Source organism: Danio rerio, chromosome 23 (genome assembly GCF_052040795.2).
Source record: "Danio rerio strain M-AB ecotype USA chromosome 23, GRCz13ab, whole genome shotgun sequence".
NCBI classification, from domain to species: domain Eukaryota; kingdom Metazoa; phylum Chordata; class Actinopteri; order Cypriniformes; family Danionidae; genus Danio; species Danio rerio.
The window spans coordinates 49809149-49832914 of NC_141043.1; the positions used below are offsets into that span (position 1 = coordinate 49809149).

The 23766-nt window shown below is 38.0% G+C and overlaps 1 protein-coding gene across 3 annotated transcripts; it reads right to left on the reverse strand.

Annotated features, from left to right (window-relative positions):
- Positions 1-263: 263 nt before the first annotated feature.
- Positions 264-23659, reverse strand: mcoln3b (mucolipin TRP cation channel 3b). Of its 3 annotated transcripts, none has more exons than XM_087307942.1 (14): positions 23559-23659; positions 19209-19420; positions 18795-18962; positions 18480-18633; positions 16895-16964; positions 16529-16625; positions 16186-16285; positions 15444-15553; positions 13749-13898; positions 12868-12969; positions 10899-11021; positions 8984-9190; positions 7963-8114; positions 264-699 (listed from the first exon to the last, which is right to left on the reverse strand). In XM_087307942.1, the coding sequence occupies exons 2-14, from the start codon at positions 19416-19418 to the stop codon at positions 651-653; spliced, it is 1692 nt and encodes a 563-aa protein (XP_087164068.1). In that variant the 5' UTR covers positions 19419-19420; positions 23559-23659; the 3' UTR covers positions 264-650. The 3 variants fall into 3 exon arrangements, with proteins under 3 accessions (XP_087164068.1, XP_087164066.1, XP_087164067.1); XM_087307940.1 differs by having other exon boundaries at positions 15444-15556; XM_087307941.1 differs by lacking the exon at positions 23559-23659 and having other exon boundaries at positions 15444-15556; positions 19209-19421.
- Positions 23660-23766: the final 107 nt, after the last annotated feature.

A 23766-nucleotide genomic window follows, 5' to 3' on the forward strand; every position in this document is an offset into this window, starting at 1 on the left:
AGATCCTTTGAAGATTTTCATGCATATATTTACTATATTTATATTGTTATTATAAAATAGATAATTTGTAATTGCTTTTTCATGACCAGTGTTAAAAAAAATATTTGTTTTTTAGGTGCGATTTTTGTTTGTGTGTTTGTTTGCTCGAACAACATTCACACTTAACCAGTAAAAGTTAAGTATAAACTTATTATGATTATTATCAGCATCAGCAAATAGAACATTTCATTTCCATGAGAAAAACAAAGCAAAGACAAATTTCATTTTTATTTTATTTTGGATAAAATGGCAAAAACTCAAGCATAATTACAATTCTCAAAACAAGCATGCGCTGCACACTGTTCTAATTATTTACTTTCAATATAGACAACTTAAAAATGAAGAGAAATAAATCAAAGCCTTACAGGAAAATCCAGATCAGCTGTAAATCCTCCAGACGCTTCGTGTGTGTGTGTGATTTCAACATTTAGAGAATCATCTTAAACGCAGAAGTGAAATGTCTGTACGGTATAAAAGCACATGATGATGCAAATATAAACGCAGGATTGTTCTGTTGATTCCTTCTCGACACTGCAACACTTTCAGCTCTGCAGATTTCCTTCTCTTCATTTACTTCTGCTGAACGTGAAGAGATTCTTACTGAACATCCATCAAGAGGAGCATTCAGAAAAGTGTGTGTCTTCATCAGAGTCACTCGACCTGCAACACACAAATATGAGTGCATGCGTGCACATACAGATACAAACACATAATATTTGAGCACATAACAAATAAAAAATTAGCGTTAACGTTTTACACAACAATCCAGACTGTGTTTAGCTTCAGTGTTTAAAGACATTTAGCAACTCTAAAAGAGAAATCATTACTGTTGTTTAGAGAGAAACTCTGATATGTTAGAGTAACACTGCACTAACTAACAGTAGACTAACATTAAGGAAACATTGTAGCAATGTTGGAGAATAGAGTAAGGTTAGATTCACATTGGAGAACAGAGTAACGTTAGACAAACATTGAAAAACAGAGTGACATTAGACAAACACTGGAGAACAGAGTAACGTTAGACAAACATTGGAGAACAGAGTAACGTTAGACAAACATTGGAGAACAGAGTAACGTTAGACAAACTTTGTAGAACAGAGTAACATTAGACAAACATTGGAGAACAGAGTAACGTTAGACTAACATTGGAGAACAGAGTAACGTTAGACTAACATTGGAGAACAGAGTGACGTTAGACTAACATTGGAGAACAGAGTAACGTTAGACTAGCATTGGAGTAATGTTGGAGAACAGAGTAACGTTAGACTAACATTGGAGAACAGAGTAACATTAGACTAACATTGGAGAACAGAGTAACGTTAGACTAACATTGGAGAACAGAGTAACGTTAGACTAACATTGGAGAACAGAGTAACGTTAGACTAACATTGGAGAACAGAGTAACGTTAGACTAACATTGGAGAACAGAGTAACGTTAGACTAGCATTGGAGTTATGTTGGAGAACAGAGTAACATTAGACAAACATTGGAGAACAGAGTAACATAAGGCTAACATTGGAGAACAGAGTAACATTAGACTAGCATTGGAGTAATGTTGGAGAACAGAGTAACGTTAGACAAACATTGGAGAACGGAGTAACATAAGGCTAACATTGGAGAACAGAGTAACGTTAGACTAACATTGGAGAACAGAGTAACGTTAGACAAACATTGGAGAACAGAGTAACGTTAGACTAGCATTGGAGTAATGTTGGAGAACAGAGTAACGTTAGACAAACATTGGAGAACAGAGTAACGTTAGACTAACATTGGAGAACAGAGTAACATTAGACAAACATTGTAGAACAGAGTAACGTTAGACTAACATTGGAGAACAGAGTAACATTAGACAAACATTGGAAAACAGAGTAACGTTAGACTAACATTGGAGAACAGAGTAACGTTAGACTAGCATTGTAGAACAGAGTAACGTTAGACTAGCATTGTAGAACAGAGTAACATTAGACAAACATTGTAGAACAGAGTAACGTTAGACAAACATTGGAAAACAGAGTAACGTTAGACTAACATTGGAGAACAGAGTAACGTTAGACTAGCATTGGAGAACAGTAACGTTAGACTAGCATTGTAGAACAGTAACATTAGACAAACATTGGAGAACAGAGTAACGTTAGACTAACGTTGGAGAACAGAGTAACGTTAGACAAACTTTGTAGAACAGAGTAAAATTAGACTAACGTTAGACTAACATTGGAGAACAGAGTAACGTTAGACTAACATTGGAGAACAGAGTAACATTAGACTAACATTGGAGAACAGAGTAACGTTAGACTAACATTGGAGAACAGAGTAACGTTAGACTAACATTGGAGAACAGAGTGACGTTAGACTAACATTGGAGAACAGAGTAACGTTAGACTAACATTGGAGAACAGAGTAACATTAGACAAACATTGGAGAACAGAGTAACGTTAGACTAACATTGGAGAACAGAGTAACATTAGACAAACATTGGAAAACAGAGTAACGTTAGACTAACATTGGAGAACAGAGTAACGTTAGACTAGCATTGGAGAACAGAGTAACGTTAGACTAGCATTGTAGAACAGAGTAACGTTAGACTAGCATTGTAGAACAGAGTAACATTAGACAAACATTGTAGAACAGAGTAACGTTAGACAAACATTGGAAAACAGAGTAACGTTAGACTAACATTGGAGAACAGAGTAACGTTAGACTAACATTGGAGAACAGTAACGTTAGACTAGCATTGTAGAACAGTAACATTAGACAAACATTGGAGAACAGAGTAACGTTAGACTAACGTTGGAGAACAGAGTAACGTTAGACAAACTTTGTAGAACAGAGTAAAATTAGACTAACGTTAGACTAACATTGGAGAACAGAGTAACGTTAGACTAACATTGGAGAACAGAGTAACGTTAGACAAACATTGGAGAACAGAGTAACGTTAGACTAGCATTGGAGTAATGTTGGAGAACAGAGTAACGTTAGACTAACATTGGAGAACAGAGTAACGTTAGACTAACGTTGGAGAACAGAGTAACGTTAGACAAACTTTGTAGAACAGAGTAAAATTAGACTAACGTTAGACTAACATTGGAGAACAGAGTAACGTCAGACTAACATTGGAGAACAGAGTAACGTTAGACTAGCATTGGAGAACAGAGTAACGTTAGACTAACGTTGGAGAACAGAGTAACGTTAGACAAACTTTGTAGAACAGAGTAAAATTAGACTAACGTTAGACTAACATTGGAGAACAGAGTAACGTTAGACAAACATTGGAGAACAGAGTAACGTTAGACTAGCATTGGAGAACAGAGTAACGTTAGACTAACGTTGGAGAACAGAGTAACGTTAGACAAACTTTGTAGAACAGAGTAAAATTAGACTAACGTTAGACTAACATTGGAGAACAGAGTAACATTAGACTAACATTGGAGTAATGTTGGAGAACAGAGTAACGTTAGACTAACATTGGAGAACAGAGTAACGTTAGACTAACGTTGGAGAACAGAGTAACGTTAGACAAACTTTGTAGAACAGAGTAAAATTAGACTAACGTTAGACTAACATTGGAGAACAGAGTAACGTTAGACAAACATTGGAGAACAGAGTAACGTTAGACTAGCATTGGAGAACAGAGTAACGTTAGACTAACGTTGGAGAACAGAGTAACGTTAGACAAACTTTGTAGAACAGAGTAAAATTAGACTAACGTTAGACTAACATTGGAGAACAGAGTAACATTAGACTAACATTGGAGTAATGTTGGAGAACAGAGTAACGTTAGACTAACATTGGAGAACAGAGTAACATTAGACTAACATTGGAGAACAGAGTAACGTTAGACTAACATTGGAGAACAGAGTAACGTTAGACTAACATTGGAGAACAGAGTGACGTTAGACTAACATTGGAGAACAGAGTAACGTTAGACTAACATTGGAGAACAGAGTAACGTTAGACTAGCATTGGAGTAATGTTGGAGAACAGAGTAACGTTAGACAAACATTGGAGAACAGAGTAACATAAGGCTAACATTGGAGAACAGAGTAACGTTAGACTAACATTGGAGAACAGAGTAACGTTAGACAAACATTGGAGAACAGAGTAACATAAGGCTAACATTGGAGAACAGAGTAACATTAGACTAGCATTGGAGTAATGTTGGAGAACAGAGTAACGTTAGACAAACATTGGAGAACAGAGTAACATAAGGCTAACATTGGAGAACAGAGTAACGTTAGACTAACATTGGAGAACAGAGTAACGTTAGACAAACATTGGAGAACAGAGTAACGTTAGACTAGCATTGGAGTAATGTTGGAGAACAGAGTAACGTTAGACAAACATTGGAGAACAGAGTAACGTTAGACTAGCATTGGAGTAATGTTGGAGAACAGAGTAACGTTAGACAAACATTGGAGAACAGAGTAACGTTAGACTAACATTGGAGAACAGAGTAACATTAGACAAACATTGTAGAACAGAGTAACGTTAGACTAACATTGGAGAACAGAGTAACATTAGACAAACATTGGAAAACAGAGTAACATAAGGCTAACATTGGAGAACAGAGTAACGTTAGACTAACATTGGAGAACAGAGTAACGTTAGACAAACATTGGAGAACAGAGTAACATAAGGCTAACATTGGAGAACAGAGTAACGTTAGACTAACATTGGAGAACAGAGTAACGTTAGACAAACATTGGAGAACAGAGTAACGTTAGACTAGCATTGGAGTAATGTTGGAGAACAGAGTAACGTTAGACAAACATTGGAGAACAGAGTAACGTTAGACTAGCATTGGAGTAATGTTGGAGAACAGAGTAACGTTAGACAAACATTGGAGAACAGAGTAACGTTAGACTAACATTGGAGAACAGAGTAACGTTAGACTAACATTGGAGAACAGAGTAACGTTAGACTAGCATTGTAGAACAGAGTAACGTTAGACTAGCATTGTAGAACAGAGTAACATTAGACAAACATTGTAGAACAGAGTAACGTTAGACAAACATTGGAAAACAGAGTAACGTTAGACTAACATTGGAGAACAGAGTAATGTTAGACTAACATTGGAGAACAGAGTAACGTTAGACTAGCATTGTAGAACAGAGTAACATTAGACAAACATTGGAAAACAGAGTAACGTTAGACTAGCATTGTAGAACAGTAACATTAGACAAACATTGGAGAACAGAGTAACGTTAGACTAACGTTGGAGAACAGAGTAACGTTAGACAAACTTTGTAGAACAGAGTAAAATTAGACTAACGTTAGACTAACATTGGAGAACAGAGTAACATTAGACTAACATTGGAGTAATGTTGGAGAACAGAGTAACGTTAGACTAACATTGGAGAACAGAGTAACGTTAGACTAACATTGGAGAACAGAGTAACATTAGACTAACATTGGAGAACAGAGTAACGTTAGACTAACATTGGAGAACAGAGTAACGTTAGACTAGCATTGGAGTAATGTTGGAGAACAGAGTAACGTTAGACTAACATTGGAGAACAGAGTAACGTTAGACTAACATTGGAGAACAGAGTAACATTAGACAAACATTGTAGAACAGAGTAACGTTAAACTAACATTGGAGAACAGAGTGACGTTAGACTAACATTGGAGAACAGAGTAACGTTAGACTAACATTGGAGAACAGAGTAACATTAGACAAACATTGTAGAACAGAGTAACGTTAAACTAACATTGGAGAACAGAGTGACGTTAGACTAACATTGGAGAACAGAGTAACGTTAGACTAACATTGGAGAACAGAGTAACGTTACACTAACATTGGAGAACAGAGTAACGTTAGACAAACATTGGAGAACAGAGTAACGTTAGACTAGCATTGGAGTAATGTTGGAGAACAGAGTAACGTTAGACTAACATTGGAGAACAGAGTAACGTTACACTAACATTGGAGAACAGAGTAACGTTAGACAAACATTGGAGAACAGAGTAACGTTAGACTAGCATTGGAGTAATGTTGGAGAACAGAGTAACGTTAGACTAACATTGGAGAACAGAGTAACGTTAGACTAACATTGGAGAACAGAGTAACGTTAGACAAACATTGGAGAACAGAGTAACGTTAGACTAGCATTGGAGTAATGTTGGAGAACAGAGTAACGTTAGACTAACATTGGAGAACAGAGTAACGTTAGACAAACATTGGAGAACAGAGTAACGTTAGACTAGCATTGGAGTAATGTTGGAGAACAGAGTTACGTTAGACTAACATTGGAGAACAGAGTAACGTTAGACTAACATTGGAGAACAGAGTAACGTTAGACTAACATTGGAGAACAGAGTAATGTTAGACAAACATTGGAGAACAGAGTAACATTAGACTAACATTGGAGTAATGTTGGAGAACAGAGTAACGTTACACTAACATTGGAGAACAGAGTAACGTTAGACAAACATTGGAGAACAGAGTAACGTTAGACTAGCATTGGAGTAATGTTGGAGAACAGAGTAACGTTAGACTAACATTGGAGAACAGAGTAACGTTACACTAACATTGGAGAACAGAGTAACGTTAGACAAACATTGGAGAACAGAGTAACGTTAGACTAGCATTGGAGTAATGTTGGAGAACAGAGTAACGTTAGACTAACATTGGAGAACAGAGTAACGTTAGACTAACATTGGAGAACAGAGTAACGTTAGACAAACATTGGAGAACAGAGTAACGTTAGACTAGCATTGGAGTAATGTTGGAGAACAGAGTAACGTTAGACTAACATTGGAGAACAGAGTAACGTTAGACAAACATTGGAGAACAGAGTAACGTTAGACTAGCATTGGAGTAATGTTGGAGAACAGAGTAACGTTAGACTAACATTGGAGAACAGAGTAACGTTACACTAACATTGGAGAACAGAGTAACGTTAGACAAACATTGGAGAACAGAGTAACGTTAGACTAGCATTGGAGTAATGTTGGAGAACAGAGTAACGTTAGACTAACATTGGAGAACAGAGTAACGTTAGACAAACATTGGAGAACAGAGTAACGTTAGACTAGCATTGGAGTAATGTTGGAGAACAGAGTTACGTTAGACTAACATTGGAGAACAGAGTAACGTTAGACTAACATTGGAGAACAGAGTAACGTTAGACTAACATTGGAGAACAGAGTAATGTTAGACAAACATTGGAGAACAGAGTAACGTTAGACTAACATTGGAGTAATGTTGGAGAACAGAGTAACGTTACACTAACATTGGAGAACAGAGTAACGTTAGACAAACATTGGAGAACAGAGTAACGTTAGACTAGCATTGGAGTAATGTTGGAGAACAGAGTAACGTTAGACTAACATTGGAGAACAGAGTAACGTTACACTAACATTGGAGAACAGAGTAACGTTAGACAAACATTGGAGAACAGAGTAACGTTAGACTAGCATTGGAGTAATGTTGGAGAACAGAGTAACGTTAGACTAACATTGGAGAACAGAGTAACGTTAGACTAACATTGGAGAACAGAGTAACGTTAGACAAACATTGGAGAACAGAGTAACGTTAGACTAGCATTGGAGTAATGTTGGAGAACAGAGTAACGTTAGACTAACATTGGAGAACAGAGTAACGTTAGACAAACATTGGAGAACAGAGTAACGTTAGACTAGCATTGGAGTAATGTTGGAGAACAGAGTTACGTTAGACTAACATTGGAGAACAGAGTAACGTTAGACTAACATTGGAGAACAGAGTAATGTTAGACAAACATTGGAGAACAGAGTAACATTAGACTAACATTGGAGTAATGTTGGAGAACAGAGTAACGTTAGACTAACATTGGAGTAATGTTGGAGAACAGAGTAACGTTAGACTAACATTCAAAGAACAAGACACAAACTAGACTAGAAACAAGGCAAAACACTGAAAAAATCATTTGTGTGTGTGAGTACCTGTGTGAGCAGCAGCACATCAGTTTTCCTCCTCCTGTGCTGCTGATGCTGTTGGTTTTCTCCACACTGAACTCTCCAGAATCTGGCAGATCTTTACACTGCAGGACGAACGCCTGAAGATCCGACACCGGCTCTCCATCCAGCTGCTGATGCTGAACACACACACACACACACACACACACACACACACACACAAGTGATTACTATAACTAACATAAATAAATAATCTGCGTATAAATAATTTTCAAGTTGTCCAAATATAACCTCATTGCGATGTTCTGGCAACGTTACTTTGTAATTGTTAAAAATAAAACCTAAGAAACACTGCTACAACATTATTTTCAACATTTCATTAAATTTCTTTCCTTGAAAATGTAACATTTCACTGAAAACACAACTTCACTCTCGAAAACTTTTCTTGAAAAATAATTTCAAGATTTAATTCAGAATTGAAAGTCTTCATTGTTTAATGTGTTTTCAACACAAATAAATGTATTTGTAGTTTGTTCTAAATTTTATTGCTAATTTTCTTGAAATTTAAGGTGTATTATTGAACACTTCTCGAAACACGACTTTTTAATTAAATTTTTAGTTTTAACATTTTATTTCAACTATATGTTTTTTGCAATAAAATATTGAGAATGTAATAAATTTTTAAAATGAAGGAATTTTGTTTTAAGGTAAAAAAAAAATTAAGGAAAAAAATGCAATGCTAAGAACAAACATTACATTACATATATACATATTTCAAGAGCAAAGTTGTGTGCCAAGGAAAAAAAGGTTAAATAAAAAATTGCCATAAAATGTAGAGAATGCATCCAATTTTGATGATGATCGAAACAAAATGTTAAATTTCATCATCTCGAAACAATTTTTTTCCCCCTGAAATGTAAAGATTTTATTTGTTGAAACAACGTCATACTCAAACTGTAATCTGTTTATTCTCCACACAAGGGTTCAACATTAATAACTGGTTTAACAAAGGCTGACAGAAATACTATCGTTTATTTAGATGTCTGACCTTGATGGTGTCGTAGGTGTCTGTGATGAGTGTGATGAACAGACTGAGCACCATGTAGATGAACAGAGACACAAACGTGTAGAGATACAGACGACTGAAGAGCCAAACCACAAAACTCTTCTGCTGCATGTTCTTAAAGGTGGCGAACATGTCATCTCCGTTGATCAGCGAAAACAGACTCTCAGACACAGTGTTCAGAGTCCGGAACTGGAGTAATAATGGGGAATAAAGTAATGTTAGACTAACATTAGGGTAAAATTAGAGTAATGTAGGAAAACAGTGTAACGTTAGACTAACATTAGCTAAACATTGGAGTAATGCAAGACTAACATTGGAGAAACATTGGAGTAATGTTGGAGAACAGTGTAACGTTAGACTAACATTAAGGGAACATTGGAGTAATGTTGGAGAAAAGAGTAACGTTACACTAACATTAGACAAACATTGGAGTAATGTTGGAGAACAGAGTAACGTTAGACTAACATTAAGGGAACATTGGAGTACTGTTGGAGAACAGAGTAACGTTAGACTAACATTAGGGGAACATTGGAGTAATGTTGGAGAACAGAGTAACGTTAGACTAACATTAGCTAAACATTGGAGTAATGTTGGAGAACAGTGTAACGTTAGACTAACATTAAGGAAACATTGGAGTAATGTTGGAGAACAGAGTAACGTTACACTAACATTAGAGAAACATTGGAGTAATGTTGGAGAACAGAGTAACGTTAGACTAACATTAAGGGAACATTGGAGTACTGTTGGAGAACAGAGTAACGTTACACTAACATTAGAGAAACATTGGAGTAATGTTGGAGAAAAGAGTAACGTTAGACTAACATTAGACAAACATTGCAGTAATGTTGGAGGACAGAGTAACGTTAGACTAACATTAAGGAAACATTGGAGTAATGTTGGAGAACAGAGTAACGTTAGACTAACATTAGACAAACATTGGAGTAATGTTGTGGAACAGAGTAACGTTAGACTAACATTAAGGGAACATTGGAGTACTGTTGGAGAACAGAGTAACGTTAGACTAACATTAGCTAAACATTGGGGTAATGTGGAACAGAGTAACGTTAGACTAACATTAAGGGAACATTGGAGTACTGTTGGAGAACAGAGTAACGCAAGACTAACATTGGAGAAACATTGGAGTAATGTTGGAGAACATAGTAACGTTAGACTAACATTAAGGGAACATTGGAGTACTGTTGGAGAACAGAGTAACGCAAGACTAACATTGGAGAAACATTGGAGTAATGTTGGAGAACAGAGTAACGTTAGACTAACATTAAGGGAACATTGGAGTACTGTTGGAGAACAGAGTAACGCAAGACTAACATTGGAGAAACATTGGAGTAATGTTGGAGAACAGAGTAACGCAAGACTAACATTGGAGAAACATTGGAGTAATGTTGGAGAACAGAGTAACGTTAGACTAACATTAGACAAACATTGGAGTACTGTTGGAGAACAGAGTAACGTTAGACTAACATTAAGGGAACATTGGAGTAATGTTGGAGAACAGAGTAACGCAAGACTAACATTAAGGGAACATTGGAGTAATGTTGGAGAACAGAGTAACGCAAGACTAACATTGGAGAAACATTGGATTACTGTTGGAGAACAGAGTAACGTTAGACTAACATTAAGGGAACATTGGAGTAATGTTAGAGAACAGAGTAACGCAAGATTAACATTGGAGAAACATTGGAGTAATGTTGTGGAACAGAGTAACATTAGACTAACATTAAGGGAACATTGGAGTAATGTTGGAGAACAGAGTAATGTTAGAATAACATTAAGGGAACATTTGTGTAGAGTATTGTTGGACTAACAGTAGGGAAACATTAGAGTAATGTTGTGTGAAGGTTATGATCAGGTTCTGAATGTGTGTGCGGTGATTGACCTTGGTGTGGTAGGGGCCCAGAACGATCCAGCCGCAGAAACAGTAGCCCAGGTAGATCATCGCAGCGCAGCAGGTGAAGCGGATCACATTCGGCAGAGCCACTCGCAGAGTAATGATGAGGATCTGAACAACACAACACACACACAACATAGACTGTTACACACACACACAGAGGGACACACACATACACAAAGGGCCACGTGCACATACAGAGGGTCGCACACATAGAGGGCCACACACAAACACAAAGGGCCACACAGACCGACAGACAGACACACACACACACAAACATACTCTGTGTCAAATTCTTAAGTAACACACAACAGACAAACAGCTGTTCATTATTGTGTAAATAAGACTTCAGTGATGCATTACATTAGTGTAGAGTAGTAAATGCAGAGTAGTTGTATTTATAAACCATCCAGTCTATACACAACTCCTGAACTGCTCAGAGTTTCACTGTGATTCAATATTTAGTTCATTTTTTGAAGTCGTTTTAGAATGACATTGTGAAAGGTGCTATACAAATACACTTGCATTAAATTGACACACACACCTTTACTGAAGATAACACACTCAAGACCACAGCGATACTGGACAAACTCCTGAAGTCAGTAATCAAAATATTAGATATAGATTTATATACTTTAAATATCGTTAAAGGGTTAATCTGTTGCAGAGGTTTTTAATGTTGATGTACTTTCTCGTTATTTGCATGTCCAGTAAAGGATCCAGAAAAACTAATCATGTTTATACACTCACCGGCCACTTTATTAGGTACACCTGTACATCTACTCGTTAATGCAAATTTGTAATCAGTTAATCCCATGGCAGCAGCTTAATGCATTTTAGCATGTAGACATGATCAAGAAGGATCTGCTACAGTTCAGAGCGAGCATCAGAATGGGGAAGAAAGGGGATTTAAGAGACTCTGAACGTGGCATGGTTGTTTCTGCCAGACGAGCTGCTCTGAGTATTTCAGAAACTGCTGATCTACTGGGATTTTCACGCACAACCATCTCTAGGGTTTACAGAGAATGCTCCGACAAAGAGGAAATCTCCAGTGAGCGGCAGTTCTGTGGGCGCAAATGCCTTGTTGATGAGGTCAGAGGAGAATGGCCAGACTGGTTCCAGCTGATAGAAAGGCAACAGTAACTCAAATAAGCACTCGATACAACCGAGCTCTGCAGAAGAGCATCTCTGAACACACAACACGTCCAACCTTGAGGCGGATGGGCTACAGCAGCAGAAGAGCACACCGGGTGCCGCTCCTGTCAGCTAAGAACAGGAAACTGAGGCTACAATTCACACAGACTCACCAGAACTGGACAATAGAAGATTGGAGAAACGTTGCTGCTCTGATGAGTCTCCATTTCTGCTGACACATTCGGATGCTCGACTCACAATTTAAACCTCAACAACATGAAAGCATGGATCATCCTGCCTTGTATCAGCGGTTCAGGCTGGTGGTGGTGGTGTAATGGTGTGGGGGAGATTTTCTTTGGGTCCATTAGTACCAATTGAGCATCAACGCCACAGCCTACCTGAGTATTGCTGCTGACCATGTCCATCCCTTTATGAGCACAGTGTCTCCATCTTCTGATGGCTACTTCCAGCAGGATAACGCAGCATGTCATCTCAGACTGGTTTCTTGAACATGACGATGAGTTCACTGTACTCAAATGGCCTCCACAGTCACCAGAGCTCAATCCAATAGAGCAGCTTTGGGATGTGGGGGAACGGGAGATTGGCATCATGGATGTGCAGCCGACAAATCTGCAGCAACTGTGTGATGCTTTCATGACAATATGGAGCAAAATCTCTGAGGAATATTTCCAGCAGCTTGTTGGCAAACAACAGGCAGATCTGAAGGCAACAGGGCTCCAACCCAGTACTAGTAAGGTGTACCTAATAAAGTGGCCGCTGAGTGTATATTTGTATTGGAAAGCAAGAGAAACAGCAGGCGTACGTTGTATTTCTTTAGGTATCCCATGTATCGCAGGACCCCAATCCAGACCAGCATAGTGCCGGTGCCAAGCAGAATACTGCAGAGATCATAACTCGCCACCGCCTGCAACACAACACAAAGTCAACACAACAACACACATTAAACAACAACAACAACTCTTTAAACAATACATAAACTCTACACAACACACATTAAAAACAACAGCAATGCATTAAACACCACACATGCAAAATCACAACAGCAACACTTTAAACACAGCACATATTCAAGACAACAACACATTCTCCACAACTCTCGTTAAACTAAGGCTGCACGAGATATATGTATGTATATATATATTTTTTTTTTACTTGGAAACAATTTTTGGTCAGTATTTTAACCATTTTGGCTTTTGCCTTAATAAACTCTTAATTTGCTGCACATTAATAGTTATTTAGGTAGTTTAGGTATTGGGCAGAATTAGGGATGTAGAATAAGATCATACAGAACCGAATGAGATTATTTTGATGGACTGTGATGATTCTGTAGGGGAGTGAACCATCCATAACATAATAAACAAACTACAAGCATAAATACATGCAACAAAGCAAAGAGAAGTCAAATAAACAGTGCATGCATGAAGGTTTTGTATATGTAAATGTAGAAATTACACTGCAAACTCAACATTGCATATCTTTGTGATGTGACTATTGCAGATGCACAGTGTGATGTCGATGCTGAAACTATATATTGTGCAGCCCTACATTAAACAACACAACATTCTACACAATACACAACCAACACAATGATTGTACAGCCATTGTTAAAGCACTATAGACATGAAGATGAGCTGAATATGCAGGTGTGTGTTGTGTCGTGTCGCTCTTAAAGGGCCAGCGCACCTTCAGCTGGATGACGATCTTCAGCACGGATCCGCTGATGGTCAGAACATCACTGACGATGATGAGCAGATACCAGCCGTTAATGAACTCCAGACGCTCAGACAGAGACACACACTTCCTGTAGCGCCGCAACGAGAACTCGCTGTATTCCTGAACACACACACACACACACACACACACACACACACACACACACACACACACAACAACTCATACACTGCAACACACGTCTGCAACAAAATTTAAGAGTTCTATATTTCAGCTGCATGCAAATGTCCATGCACTGGAAACTGCACACAGCAAGCTATAGTATTCATTTAAATAATGATCATTTTAATATGCATTTATGCAAATATCCATGCACTGGAAAAATGCACACTGCATGCATAATTAATTATTTAAATAATGATATTTTCCATATGCATTTATCCAAATGTGCATGCACTGTAAAACTGCACACATCATGCACTATTACTCATTTAAATAATAATTATTTTAACATGCACATATGCAAATGTCCATCCAAGCACTGTAAAACTGCACATGGCATGCATAATTATTTATTTAAATTATCATTTTCAATATGCATTTATGCAAATATCCATGCACTGGAAAAATGCACACTGCATGCATAATTAATTAATTAATTCATTTTCTTGTCGGCTTAGTCCCTTTATTAATCTGGGGTCGCCACAGTGGAATGAACCGGCAACTTATCCAGCTTGATTATACACAGCGGATGCCCTTCCAGACGCAACCCATCTCTGGGAAAGCATGCATAAGTAATTATTAAAATTATATTCAATATAAAATTATGCAAATGTCAATGCACCATAAATCTGCACATGATTTATTATTCATTTAAATAATGATCCTTTCCATATATTAATATATAAACAGTAAAATCTGTTCATTTTAAAAACAATTATATTTATTCAGTTAATGGACATGGCTAAATGGTAAAACTAGTTTAAGACTTATTTATTTTCTCTTCTCCATGATGACAGCACATAATATTAGACTAGACATTCTTCAAGACACTAGTGTTCAGCTTACAGTGGCATGTAAAGGCTTCACTAGGGTAATTAGGGTAAAGTTAGGGTAATTAGGCAAGTCATTGTATAACAGTGGTTTGTTCTGGAGACAATCCAACACTAATATTGCTGAAGGGGCCAATAATATTGAGCTTAACATGGCTTTAAATCTATGCCTTTATGTCAGTTGAACTAAAATAATAATAATAATAATGATAATAATAATAATAATAATAATAATAATAATAATAATAGGAAACAGTGTGAAAGTTGTGTTGCTCTGCTCAACAGCACTAAGGAAACATTAGAAAAAAGTTAATTTCACTAAAATGGTCTTCAACCGTATATGAGACACACACATTGATGTATTGATGATAGACGCATGCACAACGCTGGTTGATGTGATTAATAATGCATTCAGTTTTCCACTATTTCAATTATGAAGTGAAAATATTTGCATTTAAACCATTGAAGGCCATTAAAAAACGCGTGAGCTGTATTTAAGACAGAGTCAGCAACATCACATGAGCAGCAGCACAGCTTCAGGAGACTCTTATGGCCAGATTTAGTCACTCCTGCTGACTAACTGAGCTGTATATGAAGCAGCAACCCAGTGTGTGTGTGTGTTTATGGTCATCTGAGTGTGTGAGTGTGTGCTGACCTTCTGCAGCAGGACTCCGGCCTTCACTGAGCGAATGCAGAGCAGTAAAGATGTGGAGAGGATCAGAATCACCACAGCGTCAAACAGAACCATCATGTACATGTTCCTCGCTGCTACACACACACACACACACACACTTATTACAACCAGATTATCAACATGTGCATTCATGCACTGCTCAATTTTAACTTGAATATTCTGATCACACACACACACACACACACACACACACACACACACACACACACACACACAGTTCTTTAGCGTTTATTCATATTTACTACATTATTAACAATATTCTGATTATTCAAGCCAATGTTAATGGCTTTGTTCTAATCTATATTCTGATTTTAGATGGCAAAAACTAATACAGTGTTATATTTATAGTCTTGAAAGGTATGCAAAGTGTTGGATTATTCCTCATTTGTGAAATTAAATGTCACAAAACATGCAACTTTAGTTTTTAGCATTTCTTAAAGGAGCAGTAAGTCTGACACCCAGTGGTTGAGCCAGGTATTGCACTCTTCTAGTATGAAAACAAAAAGGTTACAGGTCTCCAGCATTCTTCAAGCTGTCTTCATTTGTGTACAACAACAGTGAAGGGTGAGTAAATGATCACAGAAGATTGATTTTTGGGTGAACTGTGCCTTTAAAGAGCTTATCAGGATTCATTTTGTAAATGCTAACACAAGCCGATCCATGCCAACAGTGTTTGTGCAGTGGAGGATCATGGGAAACTCACAGGCTCCGGTCATGCTCCAGTCACTGCACTCATAGATGTGCACTTCATTATCCAGATCCACCAGAATCCTGCCGCTGTGAGCCTTGTTGTCAAACTGGATCTAAAACACACACACGCACGCACACTTTGAATTGTAATGCAATATAAATGAGTGTTTCTGATCAAAATAAACAGACTTGGTGGGCAGAAATCTAAATGAACTGAAGATGACGCAGATTATTCATGCGTTCCTCAAGGGGAAAACCTGCACATTTTCCAGCAGATTTCTTCCCGTTCAGCCTCAGTCAGGAGTGTGTAAATATGAGTGTATGAGCAACACTGTGCTGGAGCTCATGTGACGCACCATAATGTTGAAGACGTAGCAGTCCGGCAGCTCGTGATACTCCACCGTCTCCAGGTTTATGGCTTTCAGAGTGAAATTCACCGTCACTGATAATAACCTGAACACACACACACACACACACACACACACAGACACACAGACACACAGACACACAGACACACAGACACACACAAACAGACACACACACACACACACACAAACAGACACACACACACACACACAGACACACAGACACACACACACACACAGACACACAGACACACAGACACACACAAACAGACACACACACACACACACTAGGTAATCATTTTTTACATTTTGATGACAGATTTGATAATAATGCATCACAGAATATTTGTGACAAACCTCTCGAAGTGCAGAGTGAAGTTCAGTGGACTCTCAGTGAAAGGATCCTGCGGGTAAATCAGAGAACACTCTGGGGAAAATGAGACGAGGGTTTAGGTGCGCTCAAAAAGCCCATTTAAAAGATTTCAGAAGCATATTTAAAAGCATTTAGAAGTTTTCAGAAGCACATTTAGAAGTGTTTGGATGTTTCTAGAAGCCTTCAGAACAACTCAGAAGTATTCAGGGGTTTTCTGAAGCACATTTAGAAGTGTTCAGCAGCATTCAGAACAATTCCTATGCTTTTAGAAAGGTTCAGAAGTGTATTTAAAAGCATTTAGAAGTTTTCAGAAGCAAATTTAGACGTGTTTAGAAGCACTTACAAGTGTTCAGTGACATTCAGAAAAAATCAGAAGCTTTTAGATTTTTCAGAAGTTTTTAGAAACATTTTTAGAAGCACATTTAAAAGTGTTCAGAAGGGTTTAGATCAATTCAGAAGCTTTTAGAAGTGCACAGAAGTGTATTAAAAAGCATTCAGAGCAATTCAGAGGTTTTCGAAAGCATTTAGAAGTGTTCAGAAGCACATTTAGTAGTGTTCAAAAGTTCTCAGAAGCATTCAGAGGTTTTCAGAAGCATATTTAAGAGTGTTTAGAAATTTTTAAGAAGCTTTCAGAAGTGCGCAGAAGTACATTAAAAAGCATTCAGAACAACTCATAAGTTTTCGGAAGCATTTGGAAGTGTTCAGAAGTTTTTAAAAACGTATTTAGAGGCACATTTAAAAGTGTTCAGAAGGGTTTACAACAATCCAGAAGCATTTCGAAGTGTTCAAAAGTTCTCAGAAGCATTCAGAGGTTTTCAGAAGCATAGTTGAAGCATTCAGAACAGTTCAGATGCATTTAGAAGTGCATTTGAAAACTTCTGAATGCTTCTGAAAACTTCAAGACATATCAGAATGTTTCAGAAGCAAATTTAGAGACATCCAGAAGCATTTAGAACTAGATTTAGAAGCACTTAAAAGTGCATTCAGGTGAGCATTCAGTCATTTCCAGAAGTGTTCAGAAAGGTGTTCAACCGTGCATTCAGAAGTGTATTTAAAAGCATTCAGAACAATTCAGAAGGGTTTAGAAATGCCTTCAGAAGCATTCAGAGATTTCTTTAGAGGCAACTGTTTAGGAGCGCATTCAGACATTTCAGAATTGCTCAGAAATGCTTTTAGAAATGCAGAAGCAGCTAAAATGAAGCACATGCAGAAATGTTCAGAAGTTTCCAGAAGCAAATTTAGAAGTTCTCAAAAGTGTATTTAGAGGCATTCAGAAGTGTTCAAAAACATTTTCAGAGCTCAGAAGCTCACCCAGAGACGTGCATTTAAAAGTTTTCAGAAGCAAATTTAGAAGTTCTCATAATTGTATTTTAAAAACAATCTGAAGATTTCAGAAGGCCACTTAGAAGCATTCAGAAGTGTGTTCAGATGCTTTCAGAAGTGCAGAAGCATTCAAAAACAATTCAGAAGTGCATCTAGAAGAGTTCAGAAGTGTCTTCAGACGTGTTCAGTAGCACATTAAGACGTTTAGAAACGTTCAGTTGATGAGCACTGAATGCTGATCTTCACCTTGATCCACGCGGCTGTCGATGTCGAAGGTTTCGTTGGCCGGTGAGATGCTGCCGTTGTGGTAAAACTGCTGGCAGATGCAGAGCGGAGTGTAAACATCGCCTTCCTGCTCATACTCGTGATTGCCCACCGTTATACTCGGCAACATCAGAAACTGCAATGAGGGAGAACACCAGACTCACATCTGTTTTCCTGAAGGTGACCTGACATGTCCACTTCCACAACATGTAAAATAAGACTCTGATCTGCCTATAGTGCAGTGTCAAAATAGCACACAAGTAATGTTTCATAACTGCGTGTGTGTGTGACTCTGACCTGCTGGACGATGTGTGTGATGTGTGTGTAGACGTCCAGCTGTGTGTAGATGGCGTAGGTGTTTGTGTTGCTCTCGCTGTAGTTCTTGAGGAACAGATGCCTGAACGTCAGCAGATTCTCCTCCTTAAACTGAACCACCATCTGATTACTGAGACCGAACGACACCAGCTGCACACACACAAACACACACACACACTTCATTATGTCACATTTATGAGCACGTTTCTTCATGGAGACCAAAAACATGAGCACACAAGGTCAACATTTACCAGAACTGTTACACCTGGAGACGTTTTGTACTCACAATGTAATCAATACCAGACAGACAAACACACACAGAGGAAGAAACGCATGCACGTACACAAACACAGTTGCACACACATACTTATTTGTGTGTGCAGCTCCTCCTCTCACCTGTACAGTGACGACGGCGATCTTGACGATCTGCAGGAAGAGTTTCCAGGGCTTCCTCTGCCGAGCTTTATATTTATCACAGGGGTTCATGAAGAAGTACTTGAGTTTCCTCCGGAAGGCCTCCAGCGCGGGGTCCACATGAGCCTCACACTCAGACCAGTTCCCGTTGGGGTCATTTATACACAAGTAATCCTCACGGGAGTCGTCCATCACTAAACACACACACTGTTATCACATCTTTGAAGAAACACTCTTACAGTACACATCAAATCAAAACTAACCATACTGGGGTGCATTTCCAAAAACAACGACGTAAGTCACGGCTGAACTATCATAGTACCATGCATCATTTGGGGAAGGAGCGATGTAGTGATGAGTGTTCCCAAAACCCGAAGTTTCTCTGTGGCAGATCCACCGCTTTTACCACGTTAGTTATAATGTAAAAGGCCCATAATGATGCTCTGAACCAGTGAATCTCAAAGTGGGGGTCGCACAACAATGAAGGGGGGGAGGGGGGGGTCGCTTATTTATTTTTATTAAACCATAAAAATCACCATATTATATCCAGAACCTACTGAAAAAAATGTTTACAGTTCCTATATACCAGAGATCACCAAACTTGTTCCTGAAGGGCCGGAGTCCTGCAGAGTTTAGCTCCAACCCTAATCAAACACACCTGAACCCGCTAATCAAGCTCTTAATAGGTGTAGGAGCCTATGGCTGCGTCCGAATCGCATACTTCCATACTATATAGTACGCTAAAATCAGTATGCGAGCCGATTAGTATGTCTGAATTCATAGAATTCGAAAATCAGTATGCGAGAAGTACCCGGATGACCTACTACTTCCGGCGAGATTCCGGAGTGCGCATACCATGCATGCTGCGCTATCCCATGATGCCCCGCGAGCGAATTCATGAATGGAAGTAAAACGACGCAACTGACACAGGTAGGTCACGTGACCATGACAAAATGGCGGATGTAGTACGTCGGAATTCCATTCATACTTTTCACATTCATACTGTATAGAACGTACTTTTCGAACGGCCGAGTAGTACGTTTACATTCTAATGCAGTACCTACTGAGTAGTAGGCGGTTTCGGACGCAGCCTATATGTTGACTTGAATGTAATTTGGGCTGTCACCACTTGGGGGCAATATGTGCACATAGGGTTTTAAAGTCTGTGTTTCTTGCATGAGAGAAGAAGACTTGAGGAAGGGAATGCGGTAAAGTCTAGATGGGATATGCGGCCGGCCGGAAGTGCGATATGTACATTAATAAAGCAGCATTTTTTTTATGACACTGTATAACAATAATTCATATTTTAACAGTACTGTGAAGGTTTAGGGTTGGGGTGGGGGTAGGCATTAAAAAATACATTTTATTGGGTAATTTAATAGATAACATAACTAATACTCGGTACAACTACAGTTTTTACATTACTGTGACGGTTGGGTTTAGGGTTGGGGTGGGGGTAGACGTTAATAAAATACAACAAATGAGAAATTTAATAAATAATACAAATAATTCGCGTTAACTTCCGGCCGCAAACGTATCCGCTCTAGCAACAACCAGGGAACGCATGCAGTTTTACCACACCAAACTCACACACCTTTGAGGTCGCTAAAGGGTTCACCATTAATAATTGCAAGTATGTATTTATAATAAGCTAAATAAAGTGAATTTAAACTTGAAGAGGAAGCAAGACTGGACATTGGGTGTGTGCGTAAAAAACGTGCGTTGAGATGCCAAGCCTTCAACATTAAGCTGCTGCAACAATAGGTACACCTGAAACACCCAGGCAGGTGTGTTAAGGCAAGTTGGAGCTAAACCCTGCAGGGACACCGGACCTCCAGGACCGAGATTGGTGACCTCTGCTATATACTATATAGTTACTATAGGGGCTTCTGTTACTAGTTCTATTGGACTGCACCCGTGGGGTAATTACATTATATTACAGACGCAGCAATAGCATCAGATGCAGCAGATGGATTTTATAACACCAGGTTAAACTTTCCGGCACATTTACAGCAGTGACATACATTAAACCAAGAATAGACTTGGGTCTGTTGGCGTGTGTGCGCCATTGCATGCAAGGTTTCTGTATTTATAACCACCTCAGAGGATGTTTGGGGCGGCGAGTCACTGGCATTGTTATTTTGGGGGTAGCAGGCTGAAAAGTTTGAGAACCCCTGCCCTAAATGAGGTGGAGGAACTACTTCTTTAGAGAAGAACCTCATCATTTATTTGTGCAGATGATATTGTTTTACACGCACACACATTTAAAAATAATCCAATATTAGTTTTGGTAAAAACGTGCACTCGCTCTCCATATTACACTGAAATATATGTGAACAGCACCAATAGAGCCTGTGTTTCCTTTACAGATAATATTGAAAAAAAAAACATATTTTAATATTAATATTAATGATCATGATGATTATTATTATTATTATTATTATTATTATTGTTGTTGTTGGTATTATTCATTCATTCACTTTCTTTTCGGATTAGTCCCTTTATTAATCTGGGGTCACCACAGCAGAATGAACCACCAACTTATCCAGCATGTTTTTACGGAGCGGATGCTCTTCCAGCTGCAACCCATCTCTGGGAAAAGTAATAGTAATCATTAGATTATTTACAATGGTCAGGCCTGTAGCCAGAGGGGGTTCAACAGTTTCAGAAGACTCACCCCTCCCTGACAAAGGTCCAGAATTGTTCCCATTCATGATCTCATTTGTCCTATTTTGACTGCTGTGCCTTCATAAACAGTACAAATAACCCATCGAAAACGGCTTTAAGACCGAGCAGAATCCTGGTGTGACTTCAGCTAATCAATGCAAACTATTATTTTTCCAATGTCCAGCTGTGCAAGAACACATCTGACTTAAGCGCAGTCATTTTTCACAGTATTAATCTTAAAATAGAGAAAACATTTGACAACTTATTCTTCATCTTCAGAAGAAAACATGACCCATAAAAAAGTGTGAAGCACCATTAGCAGCCCATATTAAAATCAATTTGAAGAATATTTTGCCTATTATGAATTTTTCATTGAATATCCATGAATTTTCAAATGTTTTTTTTTATGAGAGGCTAGAAAAATGGCAAAGCTCTACATTATATTTATTATTATTATTATTATTATTATTATTATTATTATTATGTTTTAGTTTTTTATTATTAAAAGGAGAGTTGAATGTGCTGGCCAGTCTGATATTTGCCTAATAAATTTACAGGCTATGGGTTTTAATTTAAACTTTTTTTTCTAATGATAAATTTGTATTTTAAAAATAAATGTGTCATATTTCTTTATTCTAAACATTTAGTAAATATTTTTGGTACATCAAAAAGTGAGGTTATGATGACCATCCGACAAGCCAATTAGTTAAAAAAAAAAAAAAGTTCTTAAAATGTCACCTAAATACAGTACTTTTATCTCATAATTAAATAGAAAATAAAGTGAATAACTGCAAAAAAATCCACTTTCTGAGAAAAAAGAACCACCTCTTTCACTAGGCTGGATACAGGCCTGATAATACCAATAAAGATAAGAGCAAAAAAAAAAAAAAAAAAGAGAAACCAAAATAAAAAAAAACAAAGAAATAAGTTACCTGATCTGGGGACATGTAAAATAGATTTTAAAAATTGTGAGTGAAGTGGGCAAAAAAATATAAAATAAAATAAAAAGATAATAGCAATTTAATTGAATATACTGGAATTGTACACAAATAAATTACATAAACAATACAAAATCGGGTTGCAATTTCAGAATTGACATAAAATCCGCATAAATAGGATAAGGTTTATTACAAAGCCGACATTAGTCGACATAATTATCATTAATAATAATTGATTTTAAATGCACGGAAAAATTCTGTAAATTAATATTGGAGATGAATAAAATCTTTAAAATCTTAAGAGGATTTAAGACGGTGTTAAACTCGTCATCTCCGTGTGAAAAGGCTCTATTATTGTGTGAACAGATTAATCTCGATGTAAATAAACAGATCAGCTCTCGGGTTGACAGAGACGTGCAGTAATGCGGCTTTTCCACTGGATGAACTGATTCTGAAAGGTGATTTTGATTAATTTCTCCACATTCCTGACTGTCACATGATAAAATCAATCACGTGAAACAATCATACCTGCCCGGCATCCACATAAACCAAAAACACACACAATATTACACACAAGACGGAGAACAAGAGTGTTAAAATCAATTCCAAATCAAAGATCACTAGCAGAACTCAAACACAGCGCCACATTTCACAGCATTCCCGTCAGAAAACCTCAATAAAGCATGATATCTGAGTACAAATGCGAAGAGTTTCATTGGTAACTCACCAGCGGATAATTAGATCAGTTGTTTGTCAGTCAGTGGTGTGAGTGTGTGATCAGACGAGCACATCTGCGTCTGCTTTCCGAACTAAAGTCCACAAATATCTGAAATCAATCCGAATTCAGCTGTTTCAGACCGACTGTCAGTCAGCAGGTGTGGGGGGCGGTGCTTCAGCTGAACAACGCTACAATTGGGCGTGCAATCTGTCAGTCA

Excerpts from the sequence above, each read along its gene's own strand:
- mcoln3b (XM_087307940.1), bottom strand. The coding sequence starts at position 19,418 with ATGGACGACTCCCGTGAGGATTACTTGTGTATAAATGACCCCAACGGG. Across the intron at positions 18,634-18,794 it reads TCACACACATCGTCCAGCAG|TTTCTGATGTTGCCGAGTAT; the intron begins GTCAGAGTCACA and ends CCCTCATTGCAG. Across the intron at positions 12,970-13,748 it reads AGATCGTCATCCAGCTGAAG|GCGGTGGCGAGTTATGATCT; the intron begins GTGCGCTGGCCC and ends GTTGTGTTGCAG.